The sequence below is a fragment of the Dunckerocampus dactyliophorus genome, chromosome 5 (genome assembly GCF_027744805.1).
Source record: "Dunckerocampus dactyliophorus isolate RoL2022-P2 chromosome 5, RoL_Ddac_1.1, whole genome shotgun sequence".
NCBI lineage: Eukaryota > Metazoa > Chordata > Actinopteri > Syngnathiformes > Syngnathidae > Dunckerocampus > Dunckerocampus dactyliophorus.
The window spans coordinates 2375617-2389522 of record NC_072823.1 but is presented as its reverse complement, the minus strand read 5'-3'; the positions used below and the strand labels follow the sequence as shown (position 1 = coordinate 2389522).

General features: G+C 41.2%; 1 protein-coding gene across 20 annotated transcripts in view; it reads right to left on the bottom strand.

Annotated features, from left to right (window-relative positions):
- LOC129181866 (pleckstrin homology domain-containing family A member 5-like) overlaps positions 1 to 13906 on the bottom strand; it is a 120619-nt gene that overhangs the window by 11668 nt on the left and 95045 nt on the right. For 8 of the 20 annotated variants that reach the window (XR_008570516.1, XM_054777571.1, XM_054777572.1 and 5 more), the window contains 9 exons: positions 13367 to 13450; positions 12697 to 12816; positions 9785 to 9838; positions 8126 to 8206; positions 5019 to 5075; positions 4852 to 4932; positions 3077 to 3226; positions 2884 to 2985; positions 803 to 955 (listed from right to left, as the gene is read on the bottom strand). Coding sequence is in view for 18 of the 20 variants with exons in the window: in XM_054777571.1 (XP_054633546.1) it covers positions 803 to 955; positions 2884 to 2985; positions 3077 to 3226; positions 4852 to 4932; positions 5019 to 5075; positions 8126 to 8206; positions 9785 to 9838; positions 12697 to 12816; positions 13367 to 13450 (882 nt within the window). In the remaining 2 variants the exon portion in view is untranslated. Of the gene's footprint in view, positions 1 to 802; positions 956 to 2883; positions 2986 to 3076; positions 3227 to 4851; positions 4933 to 5018; positions 5076 to 8125; positions 8250 to 9784; positions 9839 to 12696; positions 12817 to 13366; positions 13451 to 13906 lie in introns of those variants that run through there. The other 12 variants (XM_054777573.1, XM_054777590.1, XM_054777576.1 and 9 more) reach the window with 7 other exon arrangements.

Here is a 13906-nt window from a genome sequence, read left to right as displayed (position 1 = left end):
GCATTCTAATTGTGAATATAGCATTCGATGTTGGCCACTCGGTGTCATACTCTGTAGGCATTTATTGCAGGTTTAAATTATCTGACAACATGTACAATAAAACACGGAACTGCTAACATGGGAGTCTGTTATGTTATTTATGACTAATATGTCTTGTTTTCTCTGATTATATCTACTATATTAGGTAATACACATGTTAAGGTGACTATATGTGTCTTATTTCATGCCTAGAGCTCTCTAATAATGTTAAAAACTGTATTTGGAGGATCGTAAGCAAGTTATCTATGCCATAACTACAAAAATATCCCATTTTTGGAATCCTATTTTGCAGAAACTCAGGAACCAATTAACCACAATAAACAAGGGACTATTATTAATAATGAATAGTACTCATAATAATGCATATTATTATAGAACCAGTCAAGATTTTCAGCCCACTCTCTGATGCTACTGAATGAGAGGATTTGTCTGAGTGGTACTGTACAAGTTGTTTTATTGCACTACAGTATTATTGCAGGGGTGTTCAAACCTTTTCCACAGAGGGCCACACACAGTACAGGAAGTGGTGGCTATTAAAACAGGCAGGCTATGCTAAGATGCAGACATACTGCATATTTCAATATTTATTATTTTTAGCGTGACAGATTGATTGAACTTCAATATTTTAACTTTTTCCTCTTTTCAGACCTTTATAATGTAGCATTTTTTGTGTGGAATATGACCCCCGGGAGCCACAAATGGCCCCCAGCTCACACTTTGGACAGCCCTGATTTACAGTGATATTGTCGTGGCGGTGCTTCACCTCTGTTTTGTGCTTGCTGAAGTTGGGCCCATACGAGCCCATACTTCCATCAGCATTTCTCTGCTCTTTATGCTTATCGAGGGCCTCCATCACATCTTGGATCCGCCACAACTCCTTCTGAATGTGGACGTGCTGTTGGCTGGGAGGTTCCATCTGTAAGAATGGAAAAGGGTTCTCAAAATTAGAACAACCTTTTATGTGAGAACTATTAGGCCTAGCAGGGGAAAAAAATAAATTTGTTATATATTAGCATGCTAAATACATACAGTCTCGCTAGCATACATACAATTGATACAATGAACATATTGTTTATTACTGGGGAAGTCCGATAATATCGGTCCATAGATATTATCAGGCTTTGTTTTGTTTTTTTTCAGAAAGTATCACTGACAGCTTCAAAATAAAAGACCAGCGTGCAGCAATCACTGCTTATTTAGTCCTGGATTGAAACCCCAATACTATTATTCTAAGTTTCCTAGAATAGATCTAGTCCAAAAAATATAGATTTACTGAAACTGGCAGATTGACTGCAAGACAGGCTAGCAAGACGAGTGACGGCAAGCCATGTTTTGCCAATTTTGCAATTCAAGTCGACATTTACAGGTGACACTGGCAACCATGTGCAAACCAGCACAGCCATGAACGCATGCAAAGGAAGTGACATATTCCCAACAATAATAACATTGACTAATATTGTGTTGTGAGGAGTATGATGTTTTATTGGCAATGATAGCCGCAGCTATCAGCTTGCTCTTTGCACACTGCACAGAAGACGACAGACAACGATTGTTGTTTAGCAAGCAATTTGGCATGAAAAGCCATATTATTATACTAAGATTCGTAGTGACGCTTCACTCTACAACAACCACACACCTACCTAGCGCGTCAGGACAAGCTAGTTAGGAATTAGCACCGCATTAGCCGCCATGAGCACCAGGCTGGCTACTATGGAGCATGTTAGCAGCAGAAATGTAGATGGGCTTACTGCCACTTTGGCACGCTTTTCCACGGCCGAACGTCTTGTGGGTTTTTGACTTTTTAACATTTGTCCCACAAACTTTGCCGATCATCTGACGAGGCTAATGGTGTCTTCTAAAAATGTAAACAAGTGTAACCGGCCCTGCTTCGCACTGGGGCTCGAACACAGGATCTTCGCAATGGGAGACGAGAGCGGTGACCACACGGCCAAAAGCCAGGACTGTCGACACTTGCTCTGCCTCCTCCAGACACGAAAGAAGTGCCCAAATTTGTAAAAAAAAATACAAAAAAAATACAAAAAATATTGAAACATTCGAGAACACCTCTAATACAGGAAATATACCTTTCAATGTTATTTTTTACAGTGACATGAGCACTTTAAGAGAGAGGGGAGGGTTTTGGATCTGAATTTAATCTAATAATTACAAGTCACTTTAATTGCAAACTGTTGACAACAGCCAGTTAAGGTGGCTCGGACATCTAGTCCGGACGCCTCCGGGACGCCTCCCTGGTGAGGTGTTCAGGGCATGCCCAGCCGGGAGAAGGACCCGGGGCAGACCTAGGACACGCTGGAGGGATTACGTCTCGCAACTGGCCTGGGAACGTCTTGGTGTCCTGCCGGTGGAACTGGAAGAGGTTGCTGGGGACCGGGAAGTCTGGACTTATCTACTGAGACTGCTGCCCCCGCGATAAGCGGGAGAAAATGGATGGAATTGCTAGCAGTTTTTCGCCATCCGCTGTCGGTCTCGGAAAGTAATCCCCGATTTTCTGTCTGTTCTACTGTACAGCCAAAAGAGCAAGACAATTTGTGTATGAAGAGCACTTTATAAAAAGATGTCGAGGATACCTTCTGGCCCTCAGTTCTTAATTAGCAAAAGAACTGACTCAGGCCGATCCATGAATGAACTTCCTCTCCTATGATAAAGGACAACATGAAAGCCACAGTTGAGAAGACCTGCTCCAGCATCACTCCAGTCATCAGTCACGTTCATGTTATGCTTATATCTCTCAGTGATGTACCAAACTTTTTGGCTGAGCCGCAAACGTTTTCAATTGACAACAGAGAGAGTTGTTTTGTGGATATTCACTTTTAAGAATCACACCTGTGGACTTCTCAGCGCTTCAAGCTGCTCCAGCAAGCTGCTCTTAGCCACATTCAGAGCTCCTTCTAGTTGGTCATAGTCCATCCAAGACCGCTCCAACTCCTGATGAGGGGAAAAATATACTTGATGAGCTTTTTCCAGAAGCAGAGAAAAACAAACTTTCAAAGATTTAGGATTGTATTTATGGGCTTACAGCTGTGACCCGGGATAGCTCTCTGCAGGTGCTGAGCAAGCCGCTCTGCAGTAAGTCTCTCTGCTGGATGACACTCTGCATGGCAGCCGGGTCGTCTGAGCCCAGTTCTATCTCCTGGCTGGCCGACAGCAGCGCTGTCTCCAGTGTGTGCTGCAAGAAGACACAACTTATCAGAGCAAGTGTGTGATGAAAAAACAACAATTTTCATTTTTCACAAACAGATTAACTCATTCACAACCAAAAATCGTAGTTACACATTTTTATAAACACAAACACCCAATCTCAACAACATACAGGGTTTTTTTGTTTTTTTTTGCGCCAACAGCTATAGAGGTGAGGACACAACTCTTCACCAATGGATTAGGGTTGAGAGCAATTTGAATGCCATAAAAACGGCCACTAGGTGGCAGAAGTGTATCATGAGAGGAAGGAGAAACACACACAACAGGAAGAGGAAGCCCTTGCATGAAGGCAGCTTTTACATTGTGTACCACACAAAAAAACTACAGATTTAGGGAAATTTTAACACAGGCAAACACACAAACTATTTGTAAATAATTAATTTTGATGTTAAACCCTTTTTTGTGTTATGTTGTGATGTAGTTGTTTCGATATTTGAGCTGTCACAAAAGCAAAAAAGCTGGTTTTCTCACTGATATTTTCCTGAAAAGTACGTATGTTCTACTGCTGATTACCAATAGACGGAAAAAACAAACTTCTTTTCCTGCTGAAAGACGGGAGGGAGGTTCCATGTTTATATAGCCATAGAACAAAACATCCGGTGTGCCTTCAAAGATTAGTCAAAATAGTCTAAAAGGGCCGGTACTGAAGGAGTTGTCTTTTGCAAAATGGCCAGGATGGAATGAGTTCATTAATAAATCATGCTGTTTCATGGTTGAATATGGCCTATTTGTCAAAAACAGGGTTGCTACGAATTTCAAAATTCCATACTGTTTCCAGACTCAGTAAATAGATGTGTACCATTGCAGCTGCAACAATTAATCGATGAAACTATCTTTATTTTTTATTTTTTTTATTTTAAAATGTAATTATCCTCTGATTTCAGCGTCTCAAATTTTAATGTTTTTGAATTTCCTTAGTCATCCATGAAGCCAGTTATCTTTGTGTTTTAGGCAAAACACATCAGGTTTGACTTGGGAAAACAGTGATGGACATTTTTACCTCTTTTCTGATATGTTGCGGACCAAAACACTAACTGTTTGTGTTTGGTTCATCTTGATTTTTTAGAAAACAGAACGGTGGTAACAGTCTTGGAAACATGAGTATATTTTTCATAGTTGAGTTTCCATTTTCTAGACTTTTCCAGACCTGCAAATTTATAAACTCAAATTCCATGCTTAGGAACCCTGCAAAAATGTATTTATTGCCTAAATTAAGCATTTCCACACATTAAAATTGGTAAATGAAGTAAAAAACAAATATAAGGCATAAAGACGTGATGATATGTAGTATTCTACACTGATCACTAGACAAACTCTAATGTTTACGCTGCTAAATCTATCCAAAGTCGTTTGGGGAACATTTCTTTTAATAATGAGGTGAAACGTTTACGGCTCCTGAAAAGTTTTCAATGGACAACATGAAACAGCATTTTCGACAAATACTCAGTGGCTTCTCTCTCACTCACACAGACCAAATGGATGAGGCCTTGATGGTATGCCTTTAATATTGGCCTGGCAAGACTCAAAGAAAAGGCCACTACATTTTTTTTTTTTTTTTTAAAAGCAATACTGAGTCATTTAGTGATGAGTCACCTTCTCTCTGAACAGCTGCTGAAGTTTGTCCTCATGTGTCCTCACCACTTTATCCTGCTCACACAATTGGCTAAGCTTGGTCTGAGGAGAAAACACCACAAAGATGAAGAGCCTGGATGTGTAGGTCAACATAGCGTATCTTTAAGGAGGGGAAAAACTGAGCTCACGTCAATGTCACCCTCTTCTGGCATGCAGCGGTGCTCTCTGGGGTCTTCAGGACTGAGCTGTCAAGAAAGATCGGATCATCAGAGAGAAACACGAAACGTCGCCATGAAGAGACAATACTGTGTGAGGGAGCTACCACACCAACTGCGGTAGATCAGTCAGTCAAAGCACTTTGTTGGACAATTATTATGTTGCCTCACCCACAAGTTATTTGTCTCTCAGCACAACACAGTGGTTTATGAGAAATGCAAGGTGACAGCATGTTGACAGCGATGCTGACTGGAATGGAAAGCTATTGATCCAAGGGATTGTCTGCGTACTTTGTTTAGCGCATATGATGTCTTTTATACTGTACTGCTCCAAAACAAGCTCAGTCTCAAATTATTACGTCATTATGGCATAATTTGTGCATGTGCTAAGACACTGTATACATTGGAGAGGTTGGGAGACGTTATTGTGGTCAAGCTCTCCAACTGCTTTTTAACCCAAGGCATTTATATTCCTCATCCGCGGCACCCAGTCCAGGGTTGTGATAGCGTGCACCCTTTCTGGTCAGTGCACCACCCCTCCATAATGTTACATAAAATCGGTGAAAAGTTGTGTAGTTTTCGCGTAATCCTGGGGCTGAGAACAAGAATTCCAGCTTTTACGCTCTTCATTTCCGGCAGACGCAACCGGTCACAGCGAAGAAATCCACACCAAGTGTGCGAAAAAGCAAATCATGGCGTCCAAACACTTCGGCCAATCACTGGAAATGGTGGAAAGTGGTTTGGTCAGCTCAACCGATGGGAACAGAACAGCAACATCCCACTTTTTTTTTGTACATTCGCATGCAAGGATGGGTGCTGACTATCTACAATTCTGCAAAGTCCATTCTATCAAAACATCCTCCTGGAGACGTTTTCAAACCCACTGTGCTGGCTGGGTGAGCCAAACCGATAATATATACAGTCATCCCATCGTAAATCGCTCTTAATTGGCTCCAGACCCGGCCGTGATAAGTGAATTTCCGCAAAGTAAGATTCAAGATTAATAAATGGAATATTGTCGCAGTTGGATCATAGAAAACCTGTTTATGACTTTCTAACTCCAATTACTAGAGCCCTCTAGAAATGAAATAACTCCCCATATTCACCTTTACTATTATTCTCTGTTTACACCACATTGCGCAACTCTTATGGCACAGGCTACGGGGTCACCGCAGGGACACAAGAGACGGCCGCTGCGTTAAGCATGCTACCGAGCTAACTAGTTTGCCTCCAATTTATTTATTCTACAATTAAGAAAGGATTTCAAACGGAGTGGGGAAGAACGACAAAGTAGAAACCAAAAACGTACCACTTCCGCACGGAATGGGAGGAGAACTTTTTTTCCACTATGTCATGCAGTGGTTGACTCCACACAGTGCTAAGGTCATGTAATGTCTCATCACTGTATATGTTACCGACACCTAGTGACCAGAATACTACATATGACTTGTCTTTCAATATTTTTGGACGGATAATACGCCACCGTCAACTATAAAACAGCAATCATTTATTAACTCAATCCCAGCCAAAAATTCCAAAAGACAACCCCAGTTCAGTACCAACCATTTTAGACGACTTTGACTGATCTTTCAAGGCACAGACAATATTGTGTTCTATGGCTACATGCAAACATGGAACCTCCCAAAAGAAAGATTAGATGCTTGTTTTTCATCAGAAAAAAAAGTTGGTTTCTACCTTTTTCCATTCTTCAGTAATCAGCAGTAGAACATAGGTACGTTTCAGGAAAATATCAGTTCCGGACAAAAAAAGGGAGAAATCCAGCTTTTTGTGAAAAGGTACATTTCAAGCATTACTTTCACGTTGACACAAATGTTTTTTTTGCTTTTGTGACAGCTCAAACATCTAAACAACTATACCGGCATCAGCAATACAAAAAGGGGTTGTCTTACATCAAAATAACAATTTATTTACAAATATAACACCATGAACTATTTACAATTTTCACATTTGGAACTGAACAGTGCGTGTGCATGTGTTAAAATTCCCCTACAATGTGTAACCTTCTGCACGCTACACTCCTCCACGCTCTCTCACTTCCTCCTTCCTGTCATGTGTGACTTTTCCATCTGCAGTGTGATCCCTGCCAAGCTCTTACGAAATGCACTTCTGCCATCTTGTGGCCGTTTTTACAGCTTAAAATTGCTCTGAAAGTGACAAGCATCAGTGGAGAGTTGCGTCTTTTTGCATGTCGCGCAAAAAAACGTTGAGATCGGGAGTTTGGGTTTATAAAAACTTAAAGATACATCTTCGGTCTTGAATGAGTTCATTAATTCTTGAAAGAACGTGAGGCAGTGGTGTTAAACCGCGAAGTGACAAGGGATGACTGTAATAATGAGTCAACATCCAAAAATGGACTCCTCGCTTGCAATATCCCCCACAGACCATGCAGACTCCCACATCGAGCAGCGTGTGACAGAGTGAAGGGAGTGACAAACGGCTGGCAGCTGAACAGATGACAATGCAGCTGTTGCTCGGCTAATGAATGGGTGCGTGAGCGGTTGGGTCGGGACACTATTGAGAAAGGGTGACCATAGGTTCGGATCTCCCTGTTATATACTGTATGTGGATATGTCCACCAACAAAAAACAGTCAATGATGACTTGAAAATCATCCAGGATTTCATGATATCACTCTGCATTTATCATGAATTCCAACAAGTCAGACATGCACCAGTGGACACTTCATTCAGCGGTATCCCTCTGCTGCACTGTGACTCTGTTTACGCTGCGATGGAACTTTCATAGTGATACTCTTTTATTCTGAATAGCAGTTTCTAAAGTGAACTGTAGCCAAAAAACGATCCAGAGAAGCAGGTCGAACACTTAGTGGCGTGCACACATTTATACTTTTCATTTCCAAGTCATGTTCATATCGCCATGACTTTTCATTCTAACACAACAGTCAAAGCAATGAATGGGTTGGCACTGGTGAGACAGGCGATACAGATACAACCAGTCTTCAGAATGCCATGAGGACATTGCAAAACACCAAAAAGTGGGAAATGAACAAAACAAGCTAACGTGAAAATGAGGCGGAGCAAAGCCTTAAGTTGGCCTTACTTGCTGGTAAAGTTGTGGCCTTGGGGCCGAGTTCTCAATCAAAGTGTGAGTCATGACGATTAAAGGGTCATTTTCCTTCATCTAGTCCAGTGTGGAGAGGAGCAACAGTCAGTTCATAACAGTGCTGCACCACAAAGACAACACTGTCAACATTGTTGCTTAGTATATACTGGATATCTGCCATGAAAACAGATACACACACAGACATGTTCATCCCGAGAAAATAGGTGTGGAGGGAGAGGACACAGTAAGCCATGCCTTACATTTCTTGTTGCTAAATTTTTAGCTTTTTTTTTTTAAGTGGAAAATTAAAGGCATTCGTTTAACAGTCAGTTATGGCTATGGCACTAAAAATACGCTCCAATACGCATTAGTAATACAGAGCTGGCAGTTTTAATATTCAGAAAATGATATCTGCCATGTGTGATCTGGTTGCACAAATACAAATAAAGCAAATAAATGATGAGGGTGCCGTAATAAATCAATAATAATTACTTCTGGTCTTTGGACAGACAATTCTACGCACAGTGGAACCCGCTTCAGTTGACTCACGACGATATTAGCTGTTGCTGACAACCGTACTTACTTGTAAGGAGGTTTGTTTTGATTCATTTGTGCATATTTCTATTTAGATTTTTCAGTTTTTCATACAATATTTAATTTTCATACAATATTTCATAGGCGTGTCACAAGATCTTGCCAGATTAAAACATGACGAGATATCTTGTTCCGAAAAAAAAAAAAAAAAACACTCTCTCATGGGTGCTGGGCCTTGGACGATAAGAAATTAATTAATCAATCACACAATAAATGAAAATGAACTGGCTATTTTTGACTCAACATACTGCCATGTGCATGCGCGTCCTTGTCTACCGCCTCCAAACAGGCAGGGAGCGAGTTCACTCTGTGCATTGGTTTCAGTACCTTGCCACGTTTGCGCCACAGAACGAAGGCGCGGGGAGGCGGGGCCGCTAGCATACACACAGAGTGTGTTAAAGAGTGTGGCCTCATGAGGAGCAATGCAAGGTAACGTAGTTGAAATCAAATTAGTATATTTCAATATACTGTCAAATATTTTTACAATTTTTTTCATTGCAGTTTTCTTCAAAGTAATGTTAAAATCACGTCTTTTCCCGTTCTTATAGACGCAAACTCTTATCGTCTCGTCTTGTGACACTGCTAATATTTCATAATTTTATCTAACAGAGCTTTGTTGTATGTCTTGACTACTGCTAACAGTGTAAACACATCTAATAAATAAGGAGTGTGTTGGCATCCAGTGTAATACAGCCATGCTTTTATTCTGAAGCTTACTTTGCATTGAACAGAAAGTCACTGTACGCACGATTTAATGCTGTGCAACTGGACAGTATTTATGTTGCTGCTGTCGTAACACGCTGCTTAACGATAATAACAAGGTTAACAATCCTACAACACATGTCGACATAAACAGACCCAATTTTTTATAGAATCGGCCCCTTCGGCTCTCAAATTTTATGTCGACAAAAGCAGTCGACCATGTATGTCGACATCAACTTAAGCGAGCACTTTTTACAAAAAAGAACACGGTGGACCAGGACTTGATGAGTCGGTCAACATAATCGAGTTCCACTGTGTTGTGATAACGTAAAAGGGTCATGCAGCCATGCATTGCCCCACCTGTGCGTCCAAATACAAGAGAGTCCTTTGGAGATGATGGGACAGAATATCATTCTAGCATCAGCAGCAGGAAGAAGAAGAAGAAGAAGATTGACAGGAAATGAGGCACATTGTGTATTTCTTTCATCTTGTCACACTTTGTCGTCACGTGCACGCAAAGACAATCGAAGAAAGAAGGAGAGTAGGGTCGGTTGAGAAGGAAGGAGACAGGGTATACTTGGACTTCAGCAACGACTACCTACAGTATGACAGCTGGGCTTTGCTTGTGTCGCAGCAGTTAATGTGGCTTCACAATTAGTCTGAAGTGATGGCAACCCCCTCGCCCCACACTCAGCTGACCTACATGAGCCAAATCGGAGTTTTGACATCTTAAAGATGCCCTGATCCTGATTTCATTATATTACGTGTTGCTTGTAGCCAAAACCATGTTAAGCTTTTCAGTGGCTTTAAGTTTCATTCCCTGCTAACATCTGTCTGAACTCTTTAGAGAAGCAAAATAACTTAATCAACTGCTTGCCCTACTAAAATGGCCTTAATGTTGATTTGGGGTAGCTGATGTCTCCTAAGAGGAAAACAAATCGTCTAATAGGGATGCATATCGAAACTCTGTATCATATTGGCACCAGTGCCAACGTAAGCGATAGTAACCAGACCGAGTTGCACTTTTCTTTATAGTTTGGCTTGTTCTGCAACTCGGCTGCGACAGATATCAAAATATACAGTATTTCATTTAATATGTGCTACCCTTTAAGCTCAAATGGGGTGGTGGTTGGTTTGGCGTCACCTAGTGGCCACAATAATTCACTGAGTTGAGCTTGTGACGCAGTTAGGCATACAAATTGAATGATCCAGAGCATATCGGGTGCTTTGTTGTTACGGAATTCTTTTTAATATGCTTCTGCCTTGGAGACTATGCAGCTATCCACACCGAAACGTTTTCAGGTTTTAGCGTTTTAGCCTTTCGTCCACACGAAAATGGCTTCCAGAGCGTGAAATGCAGACTTGTCATTTCAGTGCAGATAGGCTCGGGATGTGAGATGATATCGGCCCACCGATGTTATCTGCCCGATATTGGCATAAAAATGTAATATCGGTCAACATCAGTATCAGGATTTTTCCCTATAATGAAAGCCAATAATAAACAATGCTTTTTATAGGCCTATGCGCTTCCGTATTTTCCGATGTGCAAATTATGATCATCAAACCGCCTCTTGTGGGTGGCTAGTAGCAAGCTAGCTCGCTCCTTCCATTCCCTCCATCCGTTCCTATGCCACTTATCCTCACTAGTAGGAACGTTACAATTCCCGGAAGTAAGCGACAGCAAAATCTCAGTGTGCGCACTCTTGGGGACGTCCGTGAAAATGCTGCTTTTTCATATGATACCGAGTGTATTTTCATTCAAAAACATGTTGTTTAGGTAGATTACTTCTTCCTCTTCAATTTCGTATCGGATTTATACTGAGTGCTGGACCACCTCGACTCATACGACGGCTTTGAATGTTAAGTCCAACTTTAAGCCTTTCAAACTCATGGATCGGAGCTTCAGGACAAGATAAAAGGTATGTAGGATATAAATTCACTTAAATATCTATCTGCAGATGAAATTTCATGAAAATCTGCGAAATATGTTAATTTTGGGCCGGAATTACAGTGTACATGCGATCTGTAGTGTGGCGTGGAAACCAATACAGAGTGTGCGGCATACATGAAAATTATGACAATTGACTTTCTTCCCTGGACAAAAAAAATGTCAATGGCTACTCTGTTGACTTTGGAAACAATCACAGCGAAAGCCTAATGGCAAGTACTTCTCAGATGTTTTACACTGTTATACAATGTTGTTGACAGCCACGTTGACAAGCTAATTGCTGATCAGGTATCCATTAGCTTCACAACAGATACGTGTTCATTCCACGACAGGAGATTCAGTATCTCATGGTACACATATCGGTATCGGCTGATATCGGTATCAGAAATTGAGAGTTGGACAACATCCGCACATCAGATATCGGCAAAAAAGCCAATATCGAACATCCCGAGCGTAGACTGCCGAAACCGCTGTTTTACAAAAACGATGACGTCACGTCACCAGAAGTAAGATTTTACATAAGCCAACATATCGATATATTTTGTCATCTTATTCTCCAAAATGACTCTCAGAAGTAAATCCAGGGCCTTGTCTGTAAGTAATGTGCAACTCTAATTATACGGTACCTGTGTGGATTGAGAAATGTTGTAATTTAGACACCAGTGTTGTTTAACTAGGACACTGATTATGTCGAGCTTGGAGACTATAGCTGCTGTGTCAGCAGCCACTGACTAACTCAATTTGAATTCATTTGTGAAAGACACAGTTTTGGACTGATGCAACTTTTACTCCCGAACGACTTATAGTCTGGAAAATATAGTAGACATCGATGCCTCATTTCCGTGCGCCTGAAAATGTGCTGAATCAGCCACCTGCAACAACTGCTTGAAGGTGATACTGTGCAAGTAACATCTTGGAAGTAACCTCATTTTGTTCAGTTAATACATGACTCTTGAATATAGGATTAACTTGCAAACATCACTGTAACGCTAGTCGAACATCGTCCACACATCAACTACCAATTGTAAGCTATTGTTTCCATTTTGTGCAAGGTATTTCTGCGAGTTTTGCTGCAATAATCATATATATATATATATATATATATATATATATATTTAAATCAAAGTATTTCAATTACTATTTTCTGCTGTTTTTTTTTTTTAATACAAGTTTAAGTACAAGTTTCAAAAGTACTGATTTGGCAGGACAGCATGTGACTGATACCCAACGCTATTATCAGGCTGTATAAGGAAGGTGGGAGATGGATGGCACACACCACACAAAAACAAACATGCCTGCAGAGGAATCCTTTGTGGGGGCTGACCTTTGGGTTGTCGCCATCCATGTTTAGTTGCGTAAGCTGTGCTAGAGTGTGCTCCCGGACACTGTTTAACTCTGCCTGCTGCCGCCGCAGCTTTATCAGAAGCAAAGTCAGTTCCTCAGGCTGCAGAGGAGGGAGGGTAGTGTGGGACGCACAGCCATTATCAAGCAGGGGCAGCGTAGTGGGAGGGGAAAGAAGGAGAGAACACACCAGGATAGGAGATGCATCAAGGCTACCAGGTACTGACTTTTCATGCAGATCATGACTACGGGATTATCCAAGGTGGTGGCAGCATGCATACTCCCCACTTCCACCCAAGACAGAGAGGCAATTCAGCATTCACAGCACAGATCGGTTGACACATTACAACAGTGACTTTCTGAGCTGGCTTAGAGAGCTGTGAGTGACAGCGTCTTGAAGTCGCCACTGATGAGCAGCGACTAAATCGGCACGCTTAATCCCAACACTAGCAGCAAGAAACCAACTGAAAATGTGACTCTTTCTTAAGATTCTGCCACAAGGTCATCTTAAGACAGTCAGAAAAGTAAAAACAACCCCAACAAATCATTGGACCTTGGACTTGACACTACTAGATTATCACAACAGCAGTATGTTATTTACACAGAGCAGATAGAAAGCAATACAGGCTAATTAAGACTGCTGAAAGACTTACAGTTTTGCCTTGGAGAGACTGGGCGGTGATAGTCTGGACTGGAATTCCTATGGGCATTGACCTCCTATCGGGTGGATAGGCATACTGAAAGAGACAGGAAATGATACAGGAAAAATCCTTACATTCATTTCCTGCATGGAGAGTTGGTTCACTCAAATAATACCAACACAACAGAGAGACAAGTGAGTCAGTCGCCAAGGCTTGAAACACTCTTTGATCGACTCAAAGAGCAAATGTTGAACGTTTCCTCTGGACACAAGGGCATACAGTGAAATAAGACCCAACAGAAACAGTGGATATCCTTGCATATTCGCAATTGCATATTCGCAATTCAGCCTTCGCGTCCCTGAAAATGTCCTGATTTTTGGTCAAATGAGAATCAATCTTTTTTTTTTTTTATTTGTGGGAAAAACCTGCCTATTACAACAAAAATAGCCTGTTTTTTTTTTGAAGAAAACATCATTTGCCACAAGTTGGTAATAATCTGTAAATATGTGATTATAATAATAGAGATGATAGTACAGCATACATGTACAACGT